General features: G+C 34.8%; 1 protein-coding gene across 1 annotated transcript; it reads right to left on the bottom strand.

Annotated features, from left to right (window-relative positions):
- Positions 1 to 10,642: 10,642 nt before the first annotated feature.
- Positions 10,643 to 13,478, bottom strand: LOC100261454 (heavy metal-associated isoprenylated plant protein 33). The gene is made up of 3 exons (XM_002277618.5): positions 12,915 to 13,478; positions 12,606 to 12,681; positions 10,643 to 12,436 (listed from the first exon to the last, which is right to left on the bottom strand). Exons 1-3 carry the CDS (start codon positions 12,942 to 12,944, stop codon positions 11,067 to 11,069), a joined length of 1,476 nt encoding a protein of 491 aa, XP_002277654.1. The 5' UTR covers positions 12,945 to 13,478; the 3' UTR covers positions 10,643 to 11,066.
- Between the last annotated feature and the right edge of the window lie 9,864 nt (positions 13,479 to 23,342).

The raw sequence follows: 23,342 nt of genomic DNA, 5'->3' as shown, positions 1-23,342 counted from the left end.
ATTCCTGCTCCTTCTGTTCACAGCGGGGACATCTCCGCCGTTTATCATCTTTCTCTCTCCCTTTCCCCTTTTGCCCCTCCCCGGTATTTACTATTTACCATCCCCCGATAATATTGAAAAAAGGTCAAATTTAATTGTTTGATTTGATAGGTAGAAACTATGTCACACCTTGTTTCTTAGGCATGTTTAAAAGGTTACAATAATGTTAATATTTTTGTTCATAAATTGATTGAATTAGCAAGTCTACGACTCTACTGTCCACCCAGGTGTAAAACATTATAATAATGCTGACATTTGCTGTTATTATTAAATCGGAGGAGGGTGGGGAGGCGGGTGCAATTCTGAAAATGCTCCGAGGAATGCTTCCAATTATTGGAAACTTAATAGGAGGCGAGTACAATTATTTTATTCCTTTCTCTTTTTTCATCTTTCCACGGTTTTACCTCCCCCCATTGCGGCTTAGCTTGGCTCGGCTAAGCGACCGCGCTTCAACAGTACTATTAATTCAAGAGAAAAAATAAAAAACCGTAGAAAAGACAAAAAGAGAGCAGGGAAAAAAGACAAAAGGTTGAATTCCGTGTAGCGAGTGCAGAGGAGTGTCCGGTGTGTCGCAGATCAGAACGTGGGTTTGTACTTTTCCAATTTTATTTTACGGGAATATCTTTCTAGAGATATTTTAGCAGATAGGTTACCGATGAAGACGTGGTTCCAGGCCGGGGTCAGCATTCTCTGGAGGGTATTATTGTCAAATCTGTCTAGTTGGTACACAGTGGATTCAGTACACTGCAAACGGCCGTATTAAATTGTGATGCAAGTTTCAAGAAGAAGGGGGTGTAGGGCCCTCATCCACTGTACATAATCGTGTAGGTTAAAAACGTATGCAGTGCAACATCACATGAATAAACCCTTGCAATTTGCGTTGAAGATATGTTTTTCTTCTTTTGTTTCCGTTGCCTTGAAATGTTGCCGAAATCAAATCAATTCGAAAGTTTCATTCAGTACTTACGTTTCTCTTTTTCTCAACTATATCGTATAGAAGAGAAGTGAAGTACCATGAATCGATGGGATTAGATGTTGTTTCACATACACATGAAGCCACTACGCCCATTCCAAGCTTTTTGAAGGCAGAGGGGAATAGCAGAGGGTACCGTCCTAACACATAGGAATATGGGGGGGGGGGGGGGGGGAGACGGGCGACCGAGTACTGACAAGGGTGCGTGAGGCAGAGGAGTGTGTTGGATTGGCATGGCTCGGCACCGGTTCAGCCAGTGCCCCCCATCATGCCTCCCATGTGATTACTTCTGCTAATGTCTTGAAGGTTGAGCTTTGAATGTAGAATTCTCCTAGGAAACGCACACCCTTTTTTGACTTGCATCATTCTATATTATTTGTTTATCCACCAATAAATCAATCATGCACTTCATCTTTAAAACCCAACTTTTTTTATGGCGGAAAACAACCTTAGGAGGAAGTAGGTTGCAGTGCATGGCCCAATTAATTGACAATGCTTGGCTACTCCACCACGGATTCCAAGGCCTATTGGTTGAACACACTGGACTCTCTATTCCTATTTTTCTATTATTAACCATATTCAGGAGTGAGCCAACAACTTCTACGTAGATATCATTGGAGCTGATAGATTTAACACATCAAAGGGCTATTTGGATGAGGTCCGATAGATATGGCATGCCATAATTTTTGGATAAGGATGTGAATATTTTGCAATGGAATTGTGGAGTATGCTGTCTTTTTCCCTCCATTATTGATACGCATAAATAACTATAAATAATTCATGTTCTAGAATTCATCCAAAGTCATCAATAATCGCTGCGGAGTAATGGAGGGCGCACTGAAATCACCTTTGCCATAATAATTTATGGCTTTAATCTATTATACTATGCCTGGTTTTCCGGTGAAAATGACACAGCATGCCATCTCTCAATTTATAGGTAACTGGTTATATTTACTTTGGGAGCTGACAACCATGTTTCTCCTACTCTATTGACCAAGTCACCTTTCCCCCTTTTCCTTTTTTTTTTTTTTTTTTTTTGTCAATTTTTTTGTGAAATTTCAGTTCATGTTCTCAACAGGTCTTTTGTATTTTTTAATCAAATCATTATTAATTCAATAGTTATAATAAGTGGATTTGTTATACTGGTCACTCATATTGAGTGAAAGATATATAAAAAAAAAAGGGTAAATGTTAAAATAGAGCAACGATATTTACTATTCAAGTTTATATTTTTATTGTTCAAGATGTACGATAGATTGGAGGGAGGGGGCAACATTCGGGAATATTTTTGAAATTTCATTATATGAAGGTTAGTATAAATATTTTTTTATGTAATTTTAATTTGTAATATAATAAAAGTATTTTTTTCATGTTCTCGTGACGTAAATAATCTGTCAAACCACGTTAAATTTGTGAATTTTCTTTTCTTTTTTTCTTTATAATTTTTCATCATGAATTATTACACAAAAATCAACGAGATTTGCAATCAGAAACAAAGCTAGGAAGAGATTGAGGGGGGCAATATATGAAACTTATATCAAGAGTACAGAATAACATCAAATTATTTAAGTAACCTAGTGGTAAGGGAGCTAATTTCTTTAAAATTTGAAGTTGGGGGCAGCTGTCTTGCCTGGATCCGCTAGTATTTGCCGATGGTGAATTTATTTTATAGTATCCACTACTTCCTTACTTTTGGACAGTAATAAAAATAACAATAATGCTTATAAATAATATATATATATATATTGATTAGTGGCCACCAAAACCACTTGTTCTTTGTATCATCATATTATGAGGACTGTTGTCTCACACTATGGAGCATCGCATAAATAGTGTCCCACCATGTCGACCTCCCACATTTGTTTTTGGTCTGTAGTCTTCCGCAATGTCGGCCTCCCCCCCATCCCACCTTACAAAATTGTCTTTTTCACATGCCCACATACATGACAATCAATCATCTAATCTTCTTGTTTAGTCCAAATTCCAATTATGGAGAGTCACCATCAAAATATCTCAAGTAAATAAGGAACAATTTGGTAGCCCATTAACCATTGGGCTAGATGGCAAGGCCTGCAAGTTTGGTTTGGGCCAAAAAGCCCATGCTTTGGAACAGTTTGCCAACTTCTATTTTTAGTTTTAATCCAAAATTAAAGTTGAAGTCAAAGTCAAAATTTTTTAAGAATGATATTGTATTATAAAAAAATTTTAACATGAAAGAATTTTTTATGAAAATCAAAATAGAATTTCTATTAAAATTTATTTATTTTTATTTTCCATATTAAGTTCTTTTTTAAGAAAATGTCAGGTAAAATTTAATCATTATTATTTCATAACTTAAATTAACTTTAAGTTAAATTATATTTAAGTTGTTGATTTCAAAATTATTACTTAATTATTTATATAAATATTAAAATTAACTTAAAACTTATTTTAAATAATCAAATTAACATATTTATCCTTATAAATTATAATTATGATAGAAAAATTGAATTAACACTTAAGGTTGTAAAGTAATAGAAGAGATCGTGGAAGTAACCAACATAGATAGGAAAAAAATATGAATTTAAAATTAAATTAATTATTTTTAACTTTAAGTCTTACCATTAAGTCATTTTACTAAATATATTTAATGACTTAAATTAAGTTATTAAGTCATTTTAAATTATTAAATTGATTTATTAATAAATTATTATTTTTTTCTTTTTTGATAAAATAAGCAAAACATATATAAAAACTCATATTAATCTTAAAAATAATTTTCACAAAATTCCAAGTGAGAACTGGATTGAGCAAGGTGGCTCCTAATTATTATGAATCAAGAAACTTAGCTCTCTCGTCCCCTCTCATTTTTTTGTTTATTCCATGATGGAGTGGTTGCTTTCAGAGACACCCATGATGCTTGTCTCCATCTGGTTGAGAATGCCGACATCAAGACAACTATTTTTGTGATATATAATATTCCTACACCCTTTTCCAAGATTTCATTTTCCAATTAAGTCACTTTTCATGGACATTTAAATCTCTCGAAATATTTTCCAACTACTAGAAATTTTTTTATCCTTTCAATAGAGCTAATTAATTACTAGGTAATGAAGTGCATTTATGATCCAAAAAACAAAAAAAAAAAAATTACGATAAAAGATTTCTAGATTGCTTGCTTTTAATGTAATCGGCTTGTTTGATGTAAATTAAGATCTAATGAATATTCTCTTATTCATAAATAAGCAATCCGAATATCAACTAAAAAGTCAAAATCTTATATAAAATGTTGATAAAATGATACCCTATAAATAATTAGGTTTAATATATTATAATATTTTTTTTGTCTCGATCTTTTTTCTTGTAATCATTTTGTATCAAGAAAATTAAATTTTCTTTCAAATAATTATAATTTCTTTGAAATAAAATTGAAGCCAATATTTTTAAAAGCAAAATTTTCAATAATTAAATCATATATACATTGATAATCAGATTATTTAAATTACCTTTATTTATTCTACATTATCCAAGATGATATTAATATATTATGGAAGTATTGAATATTCATAATGTAAGTCCATGTTATCACGTGGGCCTCACATGTCCACGTGACCTTCCAATTTTAAAAGTCTTAATAATTTTTATTTATATATATATATATAGAGCTTGAGCTTACCTTCTATTTTATTTCAACAAAAAGTGTGTTTTGTAGTAGAAGTTTGAAAAAAAATATTAAATACCAACATTTAAAAATAATTTATATTTCATGTGTTTTTAAGTTAAAACTCAAAAAGTATTAAGAAAAAAAAATTAAAAATAATTTTTCTATATTTGTTTTTATGGTGAAAAATATATAAAAAATTAAATATAATTATAATTAGTTGAAAATTTATACATTTTAAATTTATATAATTTTTATATAATAAATAAAAATAATTTATTGATTTTGAATATATTCTTTAATTTTATTTCCTCTTTTATATTTTCTTCTTAACAAATATAGCCTAAAAGATAGTAATGAATTACATTTTACATGTATTTTCAAATAGGAATACTAAAAGAGGCTTTTCCCTTTATTTCTTCATTATTTCTCTTCTTAGCTTGTATTGTTTTCTTTTCCTTTTCCACCTGTCAACTTTTGAAAACCTTCACACTTTTCTCCAAACTTCCCAAAATCCAAGTCCCGTTAACCAATGATAATATTTTTGTTTTGGGTTTGGAGGAGGAAATGGTCTCTTCCTTTATTTTGATTAAACTAAAGAAGTGTAGTGTTAATGGTGATTCCAAACTTGGGGAAGATGGTCACAGGGTCAGAATCTTTTAACAAAGTAATGATTGTAACAAGGCATTAGGCATCTCCCAAAATCCAAGACCCACGTGAATGAACATACATAACTGAAAAGTCATCAAATGAACAGCTTATAATCCACAGCTTTTTGATATTTCTTTGAGCTTAATCAAAGTTTCAGACAACTCGAAAGCAATCATTCTCTGTAGCACTAGTCCTATCTGTCTTTCTATTTATATTATATTTATTAATAATCTTCCTCTCCATTCGTAGCTGCCCATTGTCTTTTGCCTAACTACTCATTTTATTAAGCCACAGTCAAAGACACACTACTATCGTATCTGGCTGGTATCTCCCCCGAACACCTCTCCATTCTTCCAGGTGACTGATGCCAAACGCTTCAGACAAAGGCACTCAATATCATGATGCCCCTCTGTCCCTTTCCCTCGTCCCCTTCAACACCCAAGATTTCAATCTTTTTTTTTTTTTTTTAATTTCTTCTTGGCATAGACACAGCAGACAACAAGGGTCTTCTGAGTTTTAACCCATATCGTGTGTAGGGATGGCAATGGGGGATCTACACGAGATATGACAGCCCATCTTCAAAGTTCATGCTTCAGTTTGTTCAATTAATCTGTAGTTATATTATCATTTTTCTTTGTCTTTTCAAGCTAAGACTAGAGTGTGTGTGAGTGTATAAGAAGAATCTAAGAAATAATTCAGTGTTTGTATGCCACGCTGTGTAGTCTTCATATCAGTTTGTGGAGACATGGAATGGGCTCCAAGCTTTAAACCGTAGACCCACTGGCTGGTTGGACTTTATCGAATTGAGGAGTAACTCAGTTTTCGTATTGCTTTTGACTTGCTGCTTTGTTGTCTGCCAATACCCTGTTATGGGATTGCTGCTTCTTGCCTAATTTCTCAGTTCTTGAGTTGTTGCTATTATAAAATCACATGCAGTGATGCCATATTTTGACTTTAACCTTTCAGGTAATGTATTTTAAACATATGATATAAATAATTCCCATCATCAACTCAATTGCACATCACCTTCTATTTAGTCCTCTCCTAATCCATAACAAAATAATAATATACGTAAAAAAAGAAGAAAAACCCTCATATTCAAACACAATACCCACTTCAAAAATCATATAAACAATACAAAATCCTGGCATTTTCATACAATTTGAGGGTGGGTTGAATTTGAATCCAAAAGAAAACAAATGAGCAGCAAGTGTTTGACAAAAGGTTCCCTAGGCCTTTCATGCGTAGAGAATGGTGCAGGCTCCACTTTTTAAAGTTTCACTTTCGATTTTCAAACGAATAGTAAACGTGGACAACTTCCACTCCCAGGGCTACACACAAGTAATATATAAAAGGAATGAAGAAGACGTGCACCAAAAATGTCAAGTCATGGGGAGAAAAGGGCTCTTCATGGGGTCAAAATTCCAGCTATATATCTGCCATGTGATGCAGATCTTGTGTAGCACAAAGTGAAGTAGTGTGTGGCCTCGTGCCCTCTCCCACTCCATTTTGGATTCATCACCCAACAAAGAAATGGGTCCTCTACGTGAGTCTCAGCTATATAGCCCAGGGTTGCTGCCATTATCCTGATACGATTTTGGAGGATAAGTGGATGAAAATAAAATAATACCACGTTTGTTTTTGTACCACAATTGGTTAATTCCAAGATATGCGCGACAAATCAGTATGGTTTAGCTTGTAGAACATCAAATCAACTTTTTTAAATCCATGTGTAATGTATTTGACGCAATAATTGAAGATCATTCACTTTCATGATATTATTTATTCATGTCTATGATTTGAAAAGCCAGGTGAAGAATTCAAATGCTTAGGACTCAAGTTTCACTCCACCCAATGAATCATCATCATCATCATCAAATATCAAATATACATGTAAGTGACTTTAAGTCTCTCTGTGTGATCAACTTTCATGGACATGGCCTACCCTAAATTACCCAACCCCATTGTGGTAGGCCCTTTCAACGCCCTGCACAGTTTGTTTTTGGACATTATGGTGCTTTTTTGCAAGTGGGGTTATCTCCGGTTTGTGTGTTCAGGTCTTAAAGCCTTCCATCCAAATTTTGACCTTTTTGCATCTCTTTTTTTTAACTACTTCGAGCTTTTTCCTCATACATACATTTTTTTTATAAAGTATTTAATTGCATGGTAAAGGGCTTTCAAGGTGTTATAAAGTATTTCTAGGGTTACTCACTGCAGCTCAAAATAGTCTTTTGAGATAGATTTTTGTAATAAAAAATTAATATTCCTAATTTTATTAACTTATCATGATATGATATTTGAAAATTAGCTTCAAATAGAAAAAGGAAATGCAAATTATGAAGAGGAGGCCGAACCCGAGACCTAATGTTAAATCAAGTTTTGAAATTATGTTAAATTATCAATTTTTCTAAAAGTTTAATCTTATAGGATTTAGGCTCAATATGCATATCATGCTACTCAATATTTATAATATAAAGTTTATAATTTAAAGGTCAATTTTTTTTTAAAATATTATAAAGCTTGAATTTAAAGATGATTATTATTTATTTTTTAATAAAATTCATAGATATTATAAAAAGGCATTCAAAACCTTAACAACCATATCGTAAGTATCCTAATATTAAGTGATTCAATGTACGGAAGTAGGCCATATCAATCAATGTTTTTTTATCCATAATTCTAAGGATGAAATGTTGGTGTAACTAAAAACTAGACTAGAACCATCATAAAACCTTTGAACTAAAATGATATTATGATCTAAAAATTTTTAAAAAGAGGGATAGAAATTCGAAACCATTGATGCTTGAGCACAAATAGGTCTAAGTCCTTGGTGCAAGAGGACATTGGGTGCTTGTACTAATATAGTGGTTGAGACTATTTTTATCACTCACCTTTGAAAGGACAAGTGAAGCAAAGAAAATCAAAGTAAAATATGAGTTTATTTGGTCCCTAGTAAGTGGATGGATGGTGGAACATCCACTAGGGCTAATCCAAGGGAAATTTTGGTTACTTTTGATGATTAGAGTTTCGAGCTTGTCAACAATTAGAACCAATAACTTCGTGCTCCAATATTTTTTTGGGTGCGTTTGTCCCACTTGGATTGGGAGTATCATCATCTTCGAGTCTAGCCATCTTCTTTCACTTCCATAGTCCTTATAATAAGATTCCACCCTACAATATTTACATCTAAAGGTGTCTTCAAGGGGAAAAACACAAGACCTTTTGGGACTTCAAATCTTGGATTTGGGCCTTATGTGGATGTTGGTGGGATATGTGCCCTAAAAACCCTAATAAAACTTAGCACCAAAAGGGAGGGACCCCCGTCATGAATGAGGAGGGGCTCATAGAATTTAATTTTATAACCTATAGTTGTAGTCTTATTATCATAATTTTAAACTTAAATTACCCTATAGTTTATGACATAAAAATTAATTTATGGTAATGGTCGATAAATCATGATGTTCTCGGACTTTATGATCTCATGCAAGTACAAATTTGGGTATTAGTTTGGTCCACTAAGGATAATTTTGTAATTTAGGGAAGTCACAGGCATGGAGTACGGATGTGTATGAGCTGTGAATAGTGAAGACAACAAAAAATAAATTAGAGAGAATGGAGACATTTCCGCCGTTCGATGGTTGCCGGTGGATTTATTCAAAGTTTGAATGGTACGGAACAATGATGATTTTAATTAAACATAATTACGTTGAACGCCTTTTAATTGAGGAGTAATTATGGGATTAATCGCCGTTTGCTGGGTCCGTCAGTGGCGTTTTGGTAAATAGGAAAAGGAGCTTGTCCTTTGTGCGACAATTTGAGGGGAGTTGCGGGGCCCGGTGAGAATGGACCATTCTGCTGATGAGACTCAACAACCTTGCCCATTGGGTCCTTAACTCATCTCGGCTACCAGACTGTTTGTACCCATTATTCGGGGCTATTTTACTTAAATGCCCCTCTTTGTATCTTTTTATTACACTTGATTAAAACCCTATGTATTAGAGATAGAATTTAATTACTTGTAATGATGGGAGGGCCCACGTGATGTTCAGAATGTCAATCTCAGTCTAAATAATTTTTTTTGGTTTAAAAAATACTATGCAGAAGGCGAAAAGAAAGAAAAAGTGAGTGTGTCGTGTTGGTCATGATTGAATTTGAGCGACCTTGCCAGTCCACAGTACCCACCTCCCCCGCCCTCTTAAAAGCTCAAACCAATCTCGTCCTTCTCCCCCAAAACGGGCTTGGATTTATGCGATTTTCATAACTAAGAAGTGGAAAATTCTGTGACAACATTTCACATTTATTACGAGATACATGGGTGTGATGGTGTGAAGGGTGGCTGGTGAATGTGAGGGCCCCGGCACCCTCTCGCTTCCGTCCAAACGACCCCCACAACTTCCTCCTCTCATCCCCATGCACCCTCCACGTGACTCCACACCTAACCTTCACACTCCCTCCCCCTCAGTCTCCACGTGTCCCCCATGCATGGCCTGGCGAGATTGGGAGTGTTTGGGAGAGGATGTGTGCAAGATGAAGTTGTAGTCCAAACACCTTCCAAGTTTTAGGATCTCGAGCTGAGGCCTCCATTAATTGTTGGGTCAGGCCACAGCCCCCGTGCATACCCGTGTTCTGAAAGAAACACAAAGTTGTCGTAAGCAAATACATAAGCCTTACTACTACTTGTCTGTTTAATGCCCATGGGGCTCACGATGCGGTTAAAGCATATTATTTCATATCATCCCAACTACGGAGATAGGATCCAATGCTTCTCACAAACGAATAAAAGAAAACAGACGAGTACTTTTAGGAAAAGTACAGGGACCCTCAACCATCACTGTCCTGATTAGACAGATGGCTGGAGCTTGATGAGGCAATTATCATGATGATGATCCATTATAGATGGAGTGAATCCCCCCACACTTTTCTGAGTTCTCTCTCACACTCTCACTTGATGATGGCTCCTCGGTCCTCCCTTTCCATTGATTAGACTAGTCGCTTACCAAAATTCGTGTCAAAGTGTCAACGCCGTTAGATTTTCGAAATAAAGTAGTTAGCTGGTCCTTGTCAACACGTTCTCCGGTTCCTCTCCTGATATGTTTTGGCTAGGAACCCAGACCCAGACCCAGCCCCAACACCAAATAATACAACCCACCAACATGGCGGGCTATGCTGCTTTCTCAATACAACAAGGCGGTGGTGGGTCCAACCCCCCATCCAATAACTCAATTCATTGCGTGAACCCACAGTTTTGGCATCACACACACCATTCCCAATCATAACATACACGCGGGTGTGAAAGAGAAAGGAGAGAAGAATAGCAAGTAAAGAGTGTTGGGGACTACTTGGGAGAGAAACGGGCAGAGAGATGGGCTTTTGTTTTAAATTCCCATTTCTCCTTTTCCATCTTATTTTTGTTTTCAACATATAAACACCATATAAACATCTCCCCATGAGAAAGCCCCACCACCGTCCGTCTCCCACTTACATCTCAGACTCCTCTAAAACTTTAATATATTATCTATAAATACTCCCCCTATTCATAATTAAAACCCTAATTCAACTCAGGATGAGAAGGAAAATTAAGGGATTAAAAAAAAAAAGGAAAAAGAAAGGAAAAAGAGAAGATAATTCAACTAAAAATGAACCCATCTCCAGAATGTGTGCATGGCATGAGACGGGAGTTCCTTTTGCTGTAACTGGGCAGCTGCCACCGCCACCCGCTGTGACCTTAACAAAACATGTCGGAGCAGGGGAAATCCAGGGATTTCACATGACATTGCAGCTCGAGGTGTTCTCGTCACTGAAGAAATGGGTGTAGGGGTCGGGCTGAGGTGGGTATGGGGGCAAGTAATTGACTGCAGGAGGGGGGCGAGCATACATCATGGGCTGGAACCGCTCGTTGCCATGTGCGCGTTGCTGGTTCATCATCATGGCAGCCAGTTGCTGCTGGTAGTAGGGGTTTCCAGCCATCACTTCCGGGCCGGCTCCTTGGAAGTAACCAGGGGGGACGCCGCCGCCGTAACCAGGGGGGGCGCCGCCGCCGGCACCACCGGCGTTTATGGCGCCGGCTGGTAGGCCCTGCACTGCAGGCATGTTATTACCCATTTGGGCCATGGACATGTTGCCCATCTGGCCCATGGGCATGTTCCCCATGGGGCCCATGGGCATCTGGCCCATATTCCCTCCGCCAAGGCCCCGAATGGCAGCCATGTTATGCATCGCATTGGGCATGTTGTTAATGGCATGAACATCATTCGCGGCTCCGCCTTTCTTACCACCGTTACCGTTACCACCGCCGCCATTATTACCGATCTTATTGTTCCCACCGCCAGCGTTGTTACCATTTTTACCCTCCGATGGCGCCCCACCGCCATTTTTGCCACCATTCTTAGCACCGCCGCCGATACCACCTTGATTTTGATTCCCTCCGTTATTATTACCTCCGCCACCGCCTTTCTTTCCACCATTTTTCCCATCATTGCCATTTATCTGAATTGGCACAGCACCGCCACCGCCACCCTTCTTACCGTTCCCAACATTACCACCAGCCTTCTTGTCATTCATCATGGCCTGGGCATTCATCATCTGCTGGGCGTTCATCATACCATTCAACATCATGAGGTTGGGCATCTGAGTCCCCTGCCCATTAACCGCATTCGGTTTCATTTTGTTGGGAAGCTGATGGGGAATATCGTCCAACTCATCGTAAAACTCATCATCTTCTAAATCCTCTTCATCGAACTCATCATCAAATTCATCACTCATACCATCATCCTCAGGCAAGCTGAACTTGACGGTTTTGGGAGCCTGACCCAAGGGGGGCAGCTTCAGATCTTGGAAGCCTTTCATCTGCTGCTGGAGTTGCTGAAGCTGCTGCTGTGGGTTGGGATGTCCTCCTTTAGGCTGGTTGCCGCCGTTGTTGTTTCCGCCCTTTTTGCCCCCACCTTTGCCGCCATTATCAAGTTGCAAGTTCTTCAACTGGTTATTCAGTTGGTTTTGGTTGTTGGCCTTCGGAGCACCCCAGAGCTCGGCATGTTTTCCAGCTTTGTTTAGCTTTTTCATCAGCGTGGCCGCGTCTACATTTCCTGAAACTGTCACCTTCCCCAGATCTGCATCTATTTTGGTTGTGTAAACCCCTACAAGACAAATTGTGAAACGAAAAGAATCAACCAAGAATACTGAAAATGAAACGGCCACACAAGAAAACAAGGAAACACACACTAGGGCGAATTAATGGTAAATGTAAATCTGTATCCTAAGAGAAAAAATCTCTTGAAAAATAAAGGTCTCAAAACAAGGAATTACCTTCAATTTTATGTAAGATTTTCTTGACCTTGTGCTTGCACCCGTCACAGTGAATGTTCACCTTCAGCACACAGGTCTGCATGCGCAAAAAAGAAATTAGAGTCCTCATTCAGAGTGAAGGGAAGAAACACCCAAAACTTCTGGGAAGTATCCAAACATAGAGGAAATAATGGGGATGCATAAGAGGGGTAGAAAGAGAGAAACCAGAAAAGGAGAGAGCACTCGAGATCTTGAGTTGGAAAGAAGCAAAGTAGTGGAAGATAAGAACAAATGGGAAAATAAATAAAAGGAAGAAAAATGGTTTCGTACCTGGATCTTCAAAAACTCCTCCTTGCTCATATCTCCAACTCGAGTGAAACAAGAACAAGGGTACAATGATGGGAAAGATAAAAAGGGTGGTGTGCGGATAGACTTGAATAAGGAGAAGAAGAAGAACCGAAGACTGAAGAAAACGAATTACATAAAGCGTCCCGCACAAAAGGTTCCCCCCCGTTGCCTCTTTTGGGTCTTTCCCCAAGCAAACAGAGAGAGAAAATGAGAGAAAACAAAGGGGGTCTGAGCCCTCTGAGCAGAGAAAGTTAGAGAGACAACAAGGTCCAGTCTCTCAGATAGAGAGAAAGAGAGAGAGAGAGAGAGTTCAGAGGCGGTGGGTGGTAGACATTAAACTCCTCTGCTGTTTCTGCTTCCTCTATTTCAGGGTTAGAAAGAGAGAGAAAGAGAGTGAGTGAGAGAGAGCAGGGGGTAGGGCAAAGCCACAGAGCACTGGCGGAGAGAGAGAGAGAGTGGGGGGTTTGCTGCGAACTCCTAAGGCCTCTTAACCCTCTGTTTTGGCCTTTATTTATGATGCCATTTTTAGAGAGTGTAAATAGGAATTAATTAGTGATAGCCAACTGGATTGTGGCTTGGCTAAGAAGGGCAGTTTGGCTTGGCTTTCACAGTGGGCGAGCAATAAATTTACGCGGTAACACTCCAGATTTTGTTGATTTGGGATAATAATTGTGAATGAACCTTGTCAGATTTTCCCCCCCAATTTGGGTCCTACATTTATTGTACCTTTTCCTTTTTTCCACTTCCCATTTTTCCCCTTCCCCAATTACCCTTTTACCCTCCCCTTAGTCAAACGCCCTTTTCTCTTCCCATGGATCCGCCTTTGGATTTGGATTCCCATCCTATTTGACCCGGTTCCAATTGCATCATTATATTTTCTTTTCTATTGATGTTTGGTTTTTTTTTTTCTTCAAAAAAAGAAAAAGAAAAAAAAACTTAAATATTATTTTAATTTTAAGGTAATTCAATAAAATTTAACATTATTTAAAAAATAAACCATGACCAATTTGAATTAGGGTTTAGAGTCGAATTCGGGTAGATAATTTAGGAGTTAGTCAAACATTTAAGTAAATTCATAATTTTTGTTTGATACCCTTGTTATTATCAAATAATAACTAAACATTCTCAACTTATCTTGAATCGACCCTAAATTATTTTGTAAATCATATACTAGTAAAAAAATTTAAGATGTTACCTACTTTAACTATTAACGGTCTCTAATGAATTGTATCTTTTTCTTATCTATTAACGGTCTTAATAGTTGATAAATCCATATTTTTTCATAGAAATTAACTATTCTAAGCTTGAAAAAGTCAAAACCCCAAGTCTATAGTCTCACTATTAAACCTGAATAACTTCAAGTTTAAGGCTAAGTTTGGTTTGCAAACCTAATTTGACTTTTGATCTAAACCTCTAAATAGACTCAAGTTTCAGTCTCAAGTAGTCTATGTTATCAAAGTATGCAATGAAAATGTGAATACACTTGTTTGCATAGTGATTGAAGTCTCGTAATTATATATTTTAAAAAAAGAAATGTCTAAAAATAAAATCTGCAAAATAATAAGGCTCAGAGAGGATAATTACACGATACACTATTTCGACTTTTACTTCATTTAATTATAATATGGATGCATTTGAAATGAAAAACTTGTCTTGTGGCTCAAGAGAAATAACTAGATTCTCTATTTCAATGAGTGACTCCACTTGATGTACTACTACTAAGATCATAGAGCAACCTTGATTTAATAGACTAATGTTGTATGTTATGCAATGATTGCAAAGTTTAAGTAGTAAAAAAGATATACAAAATTTTACCTATTCTTCAAGGATAAGTAAAATATAGATAAGGAACATAAACATCAACAAGATACAACTTTTGATAGATTTCATACATTCCTTCTTTCATTTCCATCATAATCTAGATTTCCTCATTATTCCTTATTGTGTTACCTTATTGTCTTCACATTTATGTTGTACAATCAAAAGCATTTCTATATTTTATACGTCTTTTTACTCGCGATTTATGAAATTATAAAACTTAATACCTTTTCTTATTTGATAAAATAATTATTTACATAAGTACTTATCCAAATAAAAATTCTCCTTGACAAATATTTTCTACTAAAATGATTGTAAAGAGTTAAAACCTAAACTATGAAACCTAAACATTTTTTTAACAAATTCCATATTGGATCATACTATGCCTTTCTTCATGATATATGCTTCTACCATACAAGTGTCTTCTCTAGTGCACATGTTTTATATGGTTTTGTAATATTCCATGATATATGCTTCTACCTAGGAGCTTATTAGAATACTTGTTCTTCTTATATATAAAATGTTATTCTACCAATTGTAATTCTATTGTGCAAGAGAAAAATGATTTTATTTATGTAATGATCTATTTTTTTACATCCACATATTATCAGCTCTATATGTCCAATGAGCCCTCATACTTTTAAAACATGTCTATCCAATTAAGAGTAGTCCACTTTATATATAATGCTATGAACTCTTCCCCTAACTAATATGACATATTACAACCAACCTTTATATAACACACTCATTATGTCCCATAAGGTTGGTCGACCACTTGGAACACTCAATGCACTCACTCAAAGTTCCACAATTGGGTCCAAGATTGACTATTGGGATTATACATATTCTTTTAATTATGTGAATGTAATTTAAAATCGTGAGGTTGTATTAAACCTAAAGCAAATAATCTACATAAAAGAAAAAATAATAGCTACAAATGGTATTAGAATTGATCCCAAGCTCTAGTGTGGAACTTTGAGTGGGTGTTCTAATTGACTTCACAATCATGTAGAACACAAAAAGAATATTGTATATATATCAAGGGGTGAGATATTCCATATTGATAAAGGGAAGAAGTTTTCTGCACTATATATGTAGTGATCTTCTCTTAATTTGGTAGACATATTTTAAATTCATGAGAGAGAGGGTCATTAAAAAGGATATTAGAGTTAATCACAAACCCCATAATGGAACTCTAAGTTCTAAGTGGCCCTATTATCTCTTAGGACAAAACAACTATATTATGTCTACATTGGGGTGATTGTGATATCCTATATTTCACTTAGAGGATGACATTTCTAATGTTTAAATATATATATATATATATGACCCATTGGGCTTAGAGCAATTAATATCTACATAAGATGGATCGTGTCATTACAATTTACCAATCAAATTTTCTTTTCCTTTATTATGGATGCTCACAATCATGCACAAGGTATCTCTTCAGTTTTGAAAAAACAATCTTAGCTCAAGTGATACTCAAGCCTTTCTAATTCAATTTTGGTCTGGTATTTTTAAAGTTACTCAAGACTCAGAATTCAAATAATCAATACTACCCTTATTTTATTAATTATTAATTTAAAAATTCTCAATTATTTATGATCTAATTGAAAATAACTATTATTTTATTTTATTTTTCCATTACGGATAAATCATGAATGATTGATTGGTCAATTCAATTAATAGGTTCTAAGATTTATTCATATAGCTTCTTTAGGAAGTTGGAATAATTTAAAGGATTTGAACTTTTGGAAGTATCAATGAATCTACATCACTAAGTTGAAAATTAATTTCATTTTGTATTTTAATTATTAAATTAGTTCATATTAGAAACAACCATTTTGGAAAAGGCAGTGGTGTAAATTTAGATTGAGACAAGCTTAGTCAAGCTAGACTCAAGCCTTATAAAGTGCATTATAACACATCTTAGATAACCATCATATACTTGCTTGGGAAGTTCAAATAGTCACGTAACTAGCTTAGAAGTTGGAACCAAGTGGCCTTGAAGCTCAAAAAGCTCAAAACCTAAGTTTGAAGGCACACTATTGGACCTAAAACAACTTCAAGTCTAAGGTTAGGTATTTTGGAAAAGTGCATGTGTGTGTGTTCGTGTTGAAGTGCATAAAGTTGTCAATCCCACATTGGAAAATGATTGAAACTTTTTGCAACTTATATTGTGTCTTACTTCCATAGTCTCTTGGGCTTGTGGAAAGGGAAGTTTGAGTCTCATACACCTATGAGGCTTAAGCTCATCTAGTGGGATTTTTTAGTTGGCTCAATCTAGAAACCTTAATGTGCATCGTCCTCATGCATCAAATGTAGAAGGACCCCCTACATACATGCACAATTCCAAACGAATTTTTCAAAGTTGAAAGTAATTAAATTTTATCATTTTTTTTTAATTTTGGGTTTAACTAATTAATCCCCAATTAAAGTATGATTAAGTCATTCTCTAATTAGAGGTTTTAGTGAAGTTGAATCGTTAAATCCATATTTAATTAATTTAAGTTAATTTCATTTAAACATTTTGAGTTGTTCAACTTCTATAAGAGAGTCGTGTTAGAACTCTACATATAAAAGCCCTACCTCAGAGTCCACAAAAAAATATTTTGTTTCTTAATTTGTTATTTGTCTCTATTTCTAACGACTTCTTTATTAATTGCTGACTATTGTCGTCCTTTTTTACAATCCATCACACAAATCGTTGTGGCCCTGCTTTATAATCCATCATTTTAATTTTTGATTCTCTGTTTCGAGCGACTACTGCAATCTCTTATTTGATTCACTAATGCAATCCAACCGATCTGGCAATCTTAAACAACTGCAATGATCTATCATTGTCCCATTGACACAATTATAGTTGAGCCACCATAACATTACAATAGTCGAGACATCATAGCATTGTTGCAACCAAGTCACCATAGCACTACTATTGTCTTCTTGCAACCATATTTACTATTACAATTTTCTAGCAACCTTTTTGGAAGTGACCTTCTATTCTTTTGTCTTTTAGAGAAAATTCCTATTGTTCAAATTGTATTGTACCTCATTTAAGGAGTACACCTTAGACAAGATTTCTGGTTGTTAAATCTTGGAGGCCTCCTAGATAGGACACTAGTCTTGTTGGAATGACTAGAAAAAATCGTTTGAAGCCTTGAATCAATAGGGTGCATTAAAAAACTATCCTATATATACTAGATCTATTGCAATCAAAGCATACAAAAACAAAAATAAATCTAGGTGCTAAAAAAAAAAAACAACACATGTGATTTGGATGGTCCTAGATAAACTCTTATTTGTGAAGAGCTTAACATAGATCACGAATATCTTGCGATCTTCCGCCTAATAGCTCTTTTTCTTGGATCAATGAGGATGGTGGGGTCCTCTCTATGGGGATAGAGGTTAGGGTTCTTCTCTTTGGAAGATTGAATAGCAAAAGATACAAGTCATAAACCCTTAAAGGGGTTTATATAGGTTTTACCTATTGGCTTAACTGACTTGAACTTGTCTTAGGTTTAGGTCACTTAAAATAGCCCTCTAGGTCCTTATTAATTAATTAGTTCTATTAGATTTTGATTAATTAATTAGTTCACTCAATAAAAATCATTCATAAGCTCTTATGTGACCTTACATATTTACCAAAATGTTCTTATGCACACATAAATAAAAAAACTCAAATAGGCCTCAGAATAAAGTGCCACAAGGGAATACGAGCTTGAGCAAGGATCATTGAAAACCATAGGAAAATACTATAAGAATGGCTAGGTAAACCATCCTAAGCCCTAAATCATTAAGGTGAATGCAAAAATTATCCTAAGCTTCTCTAAATCCATGCAATGAAAGCATATAGATATTTAAAAAATAGATCCATGAGAATAGAAGCAATAATTGTGATCTAGATGTTTTCAAATCAATTTCAGTAAAAGAAGAGGTAATGCAAATCTCGAAAACCACAAGCTATTTCACCTAATAACTTTTTATTTTATTTTATTTTTATTTTGACACGTGAGGATGATAGAATCATCTCTATGAGATGAAGACTAAGGGTTTCAATTTCTAGAAGATTGAATGGAAAAATACTAGACTTAAACCCATCAAGGGGTTTATATAGGTTTACTTGTGGGATTAAGTGATTTAAGCCTAAAAAGTTACTTGAACTAATATTGGACTTAGTCGTTTGATGACTCTTCCTTGATCTTGGCACACTTCAAGTGGGAGGAAGTAGGGGAGATGATGGAAACCATGATTCTCTTTCTCTCTGGTGGTGGAAGACAACTCTATGGCAAAGTTCTGAAAAACCTAACCCTTAAAAGGGTATTTGTAAGGTTCCCTAATAGGCTTAAGTAACTTGAGCCCAATAAAAGAGTTTGCATGCAATAAATAGTATATCATGGACACAAGTTGTATTTTATTGTAATATCATAAGATATTGAAGTGCATTTAACTCCTTATAATAGAATGTTGAATCAACTGCAAAATTTGATTTTAAAAGAGCTAGTATTTTCCTATGGGTCTTAATGGTCTTCACTCGAGCTTTTCATTCATTGTGACATAATTTTTTAGGGAATTTTAGGGTGTCTAATTCATATGTGTGCATAAGGGCATTATGGTAAAAAAAAAGGTTGCATTGGATTTTATGAATGGTATTTTTAGACTAAGATAATTAATTAATTGGAACCCAAATAAGACTAATTAATTGATTAGGACTCAAGTAGTCTAGATTAAGTGATCTTAGTCAAAGTTTCACTTAATCCCACTAAGAAGTCTATATAAACCCCCTTGGGGATTAAGGTTTTATATTATGGATTAAGGTTTTATATTATGCTTGTCTTTTTAGATTCTAGAAAGAAATCCCAACCTCTTCCTCTAGGGAGAAAACCACCCTGTTTTTAATGTCTAGATTCATTAGAAAGAATAAGCAAGTGGAAGGTTGTTTGGTTTATGAGACTTGTGAAACCTACAAAGTCTCTTTATTGAATTGGAATTGATCTAGAAACATCTAAATTTAAGGTGAAGCACCCCTAACCTTTAGATTTAGGTTTGACATGTTTTCCATTGTGTTTAAATTAGAGAGCCCTAAGATTAGTTACGTGCATCCTAAAAGATCCGAGGTTGGGAATAAAGTAATCCATGTATTTTCTACATTTACCTTGTTAGATTATGAATATTAATTCATAAGGTGTCTATATGGAGTGAATAATAGGTCATAAACTCAAGTTCTTTCATCTTATTATAATATTATAGGATATTGGAGTGCAATTGACTTTTTATAATGTAATGATGAATCAATTTTAGAGTTGAATTTTAAGGGAGCATGTATTTATCTACAGTCCCTAATAGTCCCCTTTCAAGCTCGTATACCTTAATGACACAATTTATAAAGATTAGTTGTATATATATCTTCATTTAATTTAAGCTTATAATGTTAATACTCCACATCTGAATCCAATGAAAATACAAATTTAATTCTAAGTAAATCAAAATTTGAATTTTCAATTTTAATTATAAATTAACTATTTTTTTCTTTGAAAAAAAAATCATTTAAAAAATAGATTTTTTATCTAATTTGTTGTCATATAATTGCTAAACATATTTTTTATTTTTAAAACTAAAATAATAAATTATAATTATCAAACATATTTAATATTCAAAAAAATTAAAAACATAGTTAACAAATACTTAATTTTTTTACCTTAAAAGAATGATAAAATCCCAACCAAATGACATCCTTAGGTTTTTCATTTGGATTTCTACTATCTTTCTCGTTTCATTTCTAACCTTTGGATTTCCACTATCTTTCTCGTTTCATTTCTAACCTTATTGTTGATTCTAATTAAAAAAACTCAAAGAACGTTTTGAAACCATTTACCAAACAAACTTAATAACATAATTTAAGTCATTAAACATATATCTTATTCCATCTAATATGGTTGTTTTTAAAAATAAAATAAAATAAAATAATCAATTAATAAAAAAGGACAACTTAAGCTCGAATAAAATTATAAAATCCAAAGTGTTGTTCGAAATGACACTACATCTTTAGTAAATGTAATGATAATTTTCCAAATCCACATAAAACACACTAGACCAAAAAACAAAAAAAAAAAAAAAAACAAAAATTCCAGCTAAAGCTGCCTAGCAGGAGACTGATTTAGAAGGCCTAGGTCCACTTTGATATATGAAATTAAATGAACAAAATGAAAGAAAATTCAACCATCTATGAGAACCGTACACCCTTTCAGTAATTTTTCAAAAGAAAAGGCAGCAATTTCTAATTTGGCTAAAAGCTTGCTTAATTGAAAAAGATCATGTTAGTTAGCTTAGAAACTATGACATCCAACAAAAGCTTCTCATTAGAAAATCAAATTGCAAAAGTTTTCTCATTTTCTTTTCTTTCTTCTTGGTACTCATATTTCAATTCTTTTGAGAGATCCTTTTCAAAGAAAATGACATAAACAAAGGCTTCCTCTTAGAAAATTAGGTTATAAATATCTTCTCCTTTTCTTTTTATATGGTTAGATTTCAAATAGTCATCATTTATATATATTTAATTAATTAATTTTAACTTTTTGAATTTTTAATTTATTGACACATGATAGAAAGGGTGTTGGTAGGAGGTGTTCACCCAAGAGAAGGACAAGAAAAAAAAAAATAATTGAGTTTGATCTTGAAAAAAAAAATGGAAGTAGAAATTATTTAATAAGATTTCCCTTTTAGTAGGAATTTAATTGACTACTTTTAACTTTCTGAATTTTAGATTAACAATTGACAAATGACAAAGAGCCTTGTTTGGTTGTACCATGCCAGCCTGATCACATGGTACACTAGAGGTATTGGATACCTTCTCAACTATATTAAAAGCCCATTGGGTCCAATCAAGTGTTGATTTACTAGAAATTAGGGGGAGAAAGGTAGCCAAAACTAACCCTCAAATGAAGATAAATCAAGGTTTGCAATGGCCATTGGGCTCTTCTTTTACAAGCAAAATATTGATGTCTTCCTTAAAAGTCTAACCAGTGATGAAACCCTCATGGCTTTGTCCTTCTATCTTTTTTATTTCCCAGTCCCCACTTTGCTTGTAAAAGGAATGTGAATGTGACAAAGGGCCCAAACATAATGGCTTTCCTACCCTGGTTTAGGCAAAAGAGAGCATGGTCTACTTTAAGCAGAGGCTTGGATCAGAAGGGTGGTTGCTGGATCAGATGACCATTCAGCCCCCATTTATTGTTACTAATCTGCCTCATAGGTTAATTGGTAATCAGTGTTTCATTGGCTTAGCTACATTCCCAGCCAGCTCTGGCCAGCTAATATGTTTCTCAAACCTAGAATATAAATGGAAATGAAAAGTTAATTCAGGAAATATGCATTGATTTTGTATCAAAGTTGTTTCAAAAAGGGGTTTTTTTAAATAAATAAAAAAATCAAATAGGGTATAAATAGATTTGGGGTAGATGGTAGATGCCTTTTTGTGTGAATGGGACTCAAGAGGAAATGTGGGCAATTATGCAGTGGGTTTACCATGTATGTGCAAGGAATCACATGTGCAGAACATGGGTCCATGGGCAGTGATGGGTATATATGAGATTGAGGAGATCTTTCATTTATAACCATCTAACCCTCATTTATACTTACATGCATCTTCACATGGCCCCTGCACTTTGCCTTCCTCCCAACTCTAGATTTCTGCATTTATAGGCAAATTTTTGGTAAAGGATGAGGCAGAAAGTTTTGTTTACTTGGGAAACCTTTCCATTGGTTTTCTTTCTCTTTACTTTTATTTTCTTTCTCCTGCTGTATCCCATAATCACAAGAGTTATTTTCAATTTTATACACCCTTCAAACTTAGACCAAAAAATAGAAAAAATCTACCTTTGAAGAAAAACCTCCAAACTTTTTTATTTTCTTTTCTGTTGAAGAGGATTAGTAGTGGGTCTGTAACTTACAGACCTCAAATTCAAGAAAACCAATTATGCAGTAAATGCAAGAATTTTCAATTTTTCAAGTCTGGGATTGGATTTTACTACCAATTCTCCGCAAGCAAATGAAGCCAAAGCCTAAACCGGAAAGGAGTAGATGAAACTCCTTCCATATTTACTAAGTAGTGATTCCTTCCACCAAATCTTATTATTCATTCCAAGAATTCGACAGCCCCACACGCACCTAAACCAAATGCAACCAGACAAGCTAGATGAACCCAAATGAATAAATCTTTCTACTAATGATACCCACATCTTTCATCACCACTTGCTTAGCTTCTTCGCCAGTTTTCACGTAAGAGGCTAGAGTGCTTCAAGAGGCAAAACAGGGAGGCAAATGACCCGGTCACTTTAACAACCATACTAATATAAGAGCTATTAAGAATATAACTTTTAATGTAAGGGTGTGTACACTCAAGCATACATTTAAGAAGCTGTCACATCCTCAAGAATTGAATGGGGTGGTCCCAGGATTTGGCCATCCATTCAAGAAGCTGGGTTTATGTTGAAGCCCTGGTCAGAGCCATTAGTCTTCATCAGAACTGGGTTTTCTACTATAACTTCAACATTCAGCTTTTCTCCTAGAATTTTCAAAAATATGCAAGGAACAGAG

Source organism: Vitis vinifera, chromosome 5 (genome assembly GCF_030704535.1).
Source record: "Vitis vinifera cultivar Pinot Noir 40024 chromosome 5, ASM3070453v1".
Classification (NCBI taxonomy): domain Eukaryota; kingdom Viridiplantae; phylum Streptophyta; class Magnoliopsida; order Vitales; family Vitaceae; genus Vitis; species Vitis vinifera.
This window is presented reverse-complemented; position numbering and strand designations above follow the sequence as displayed.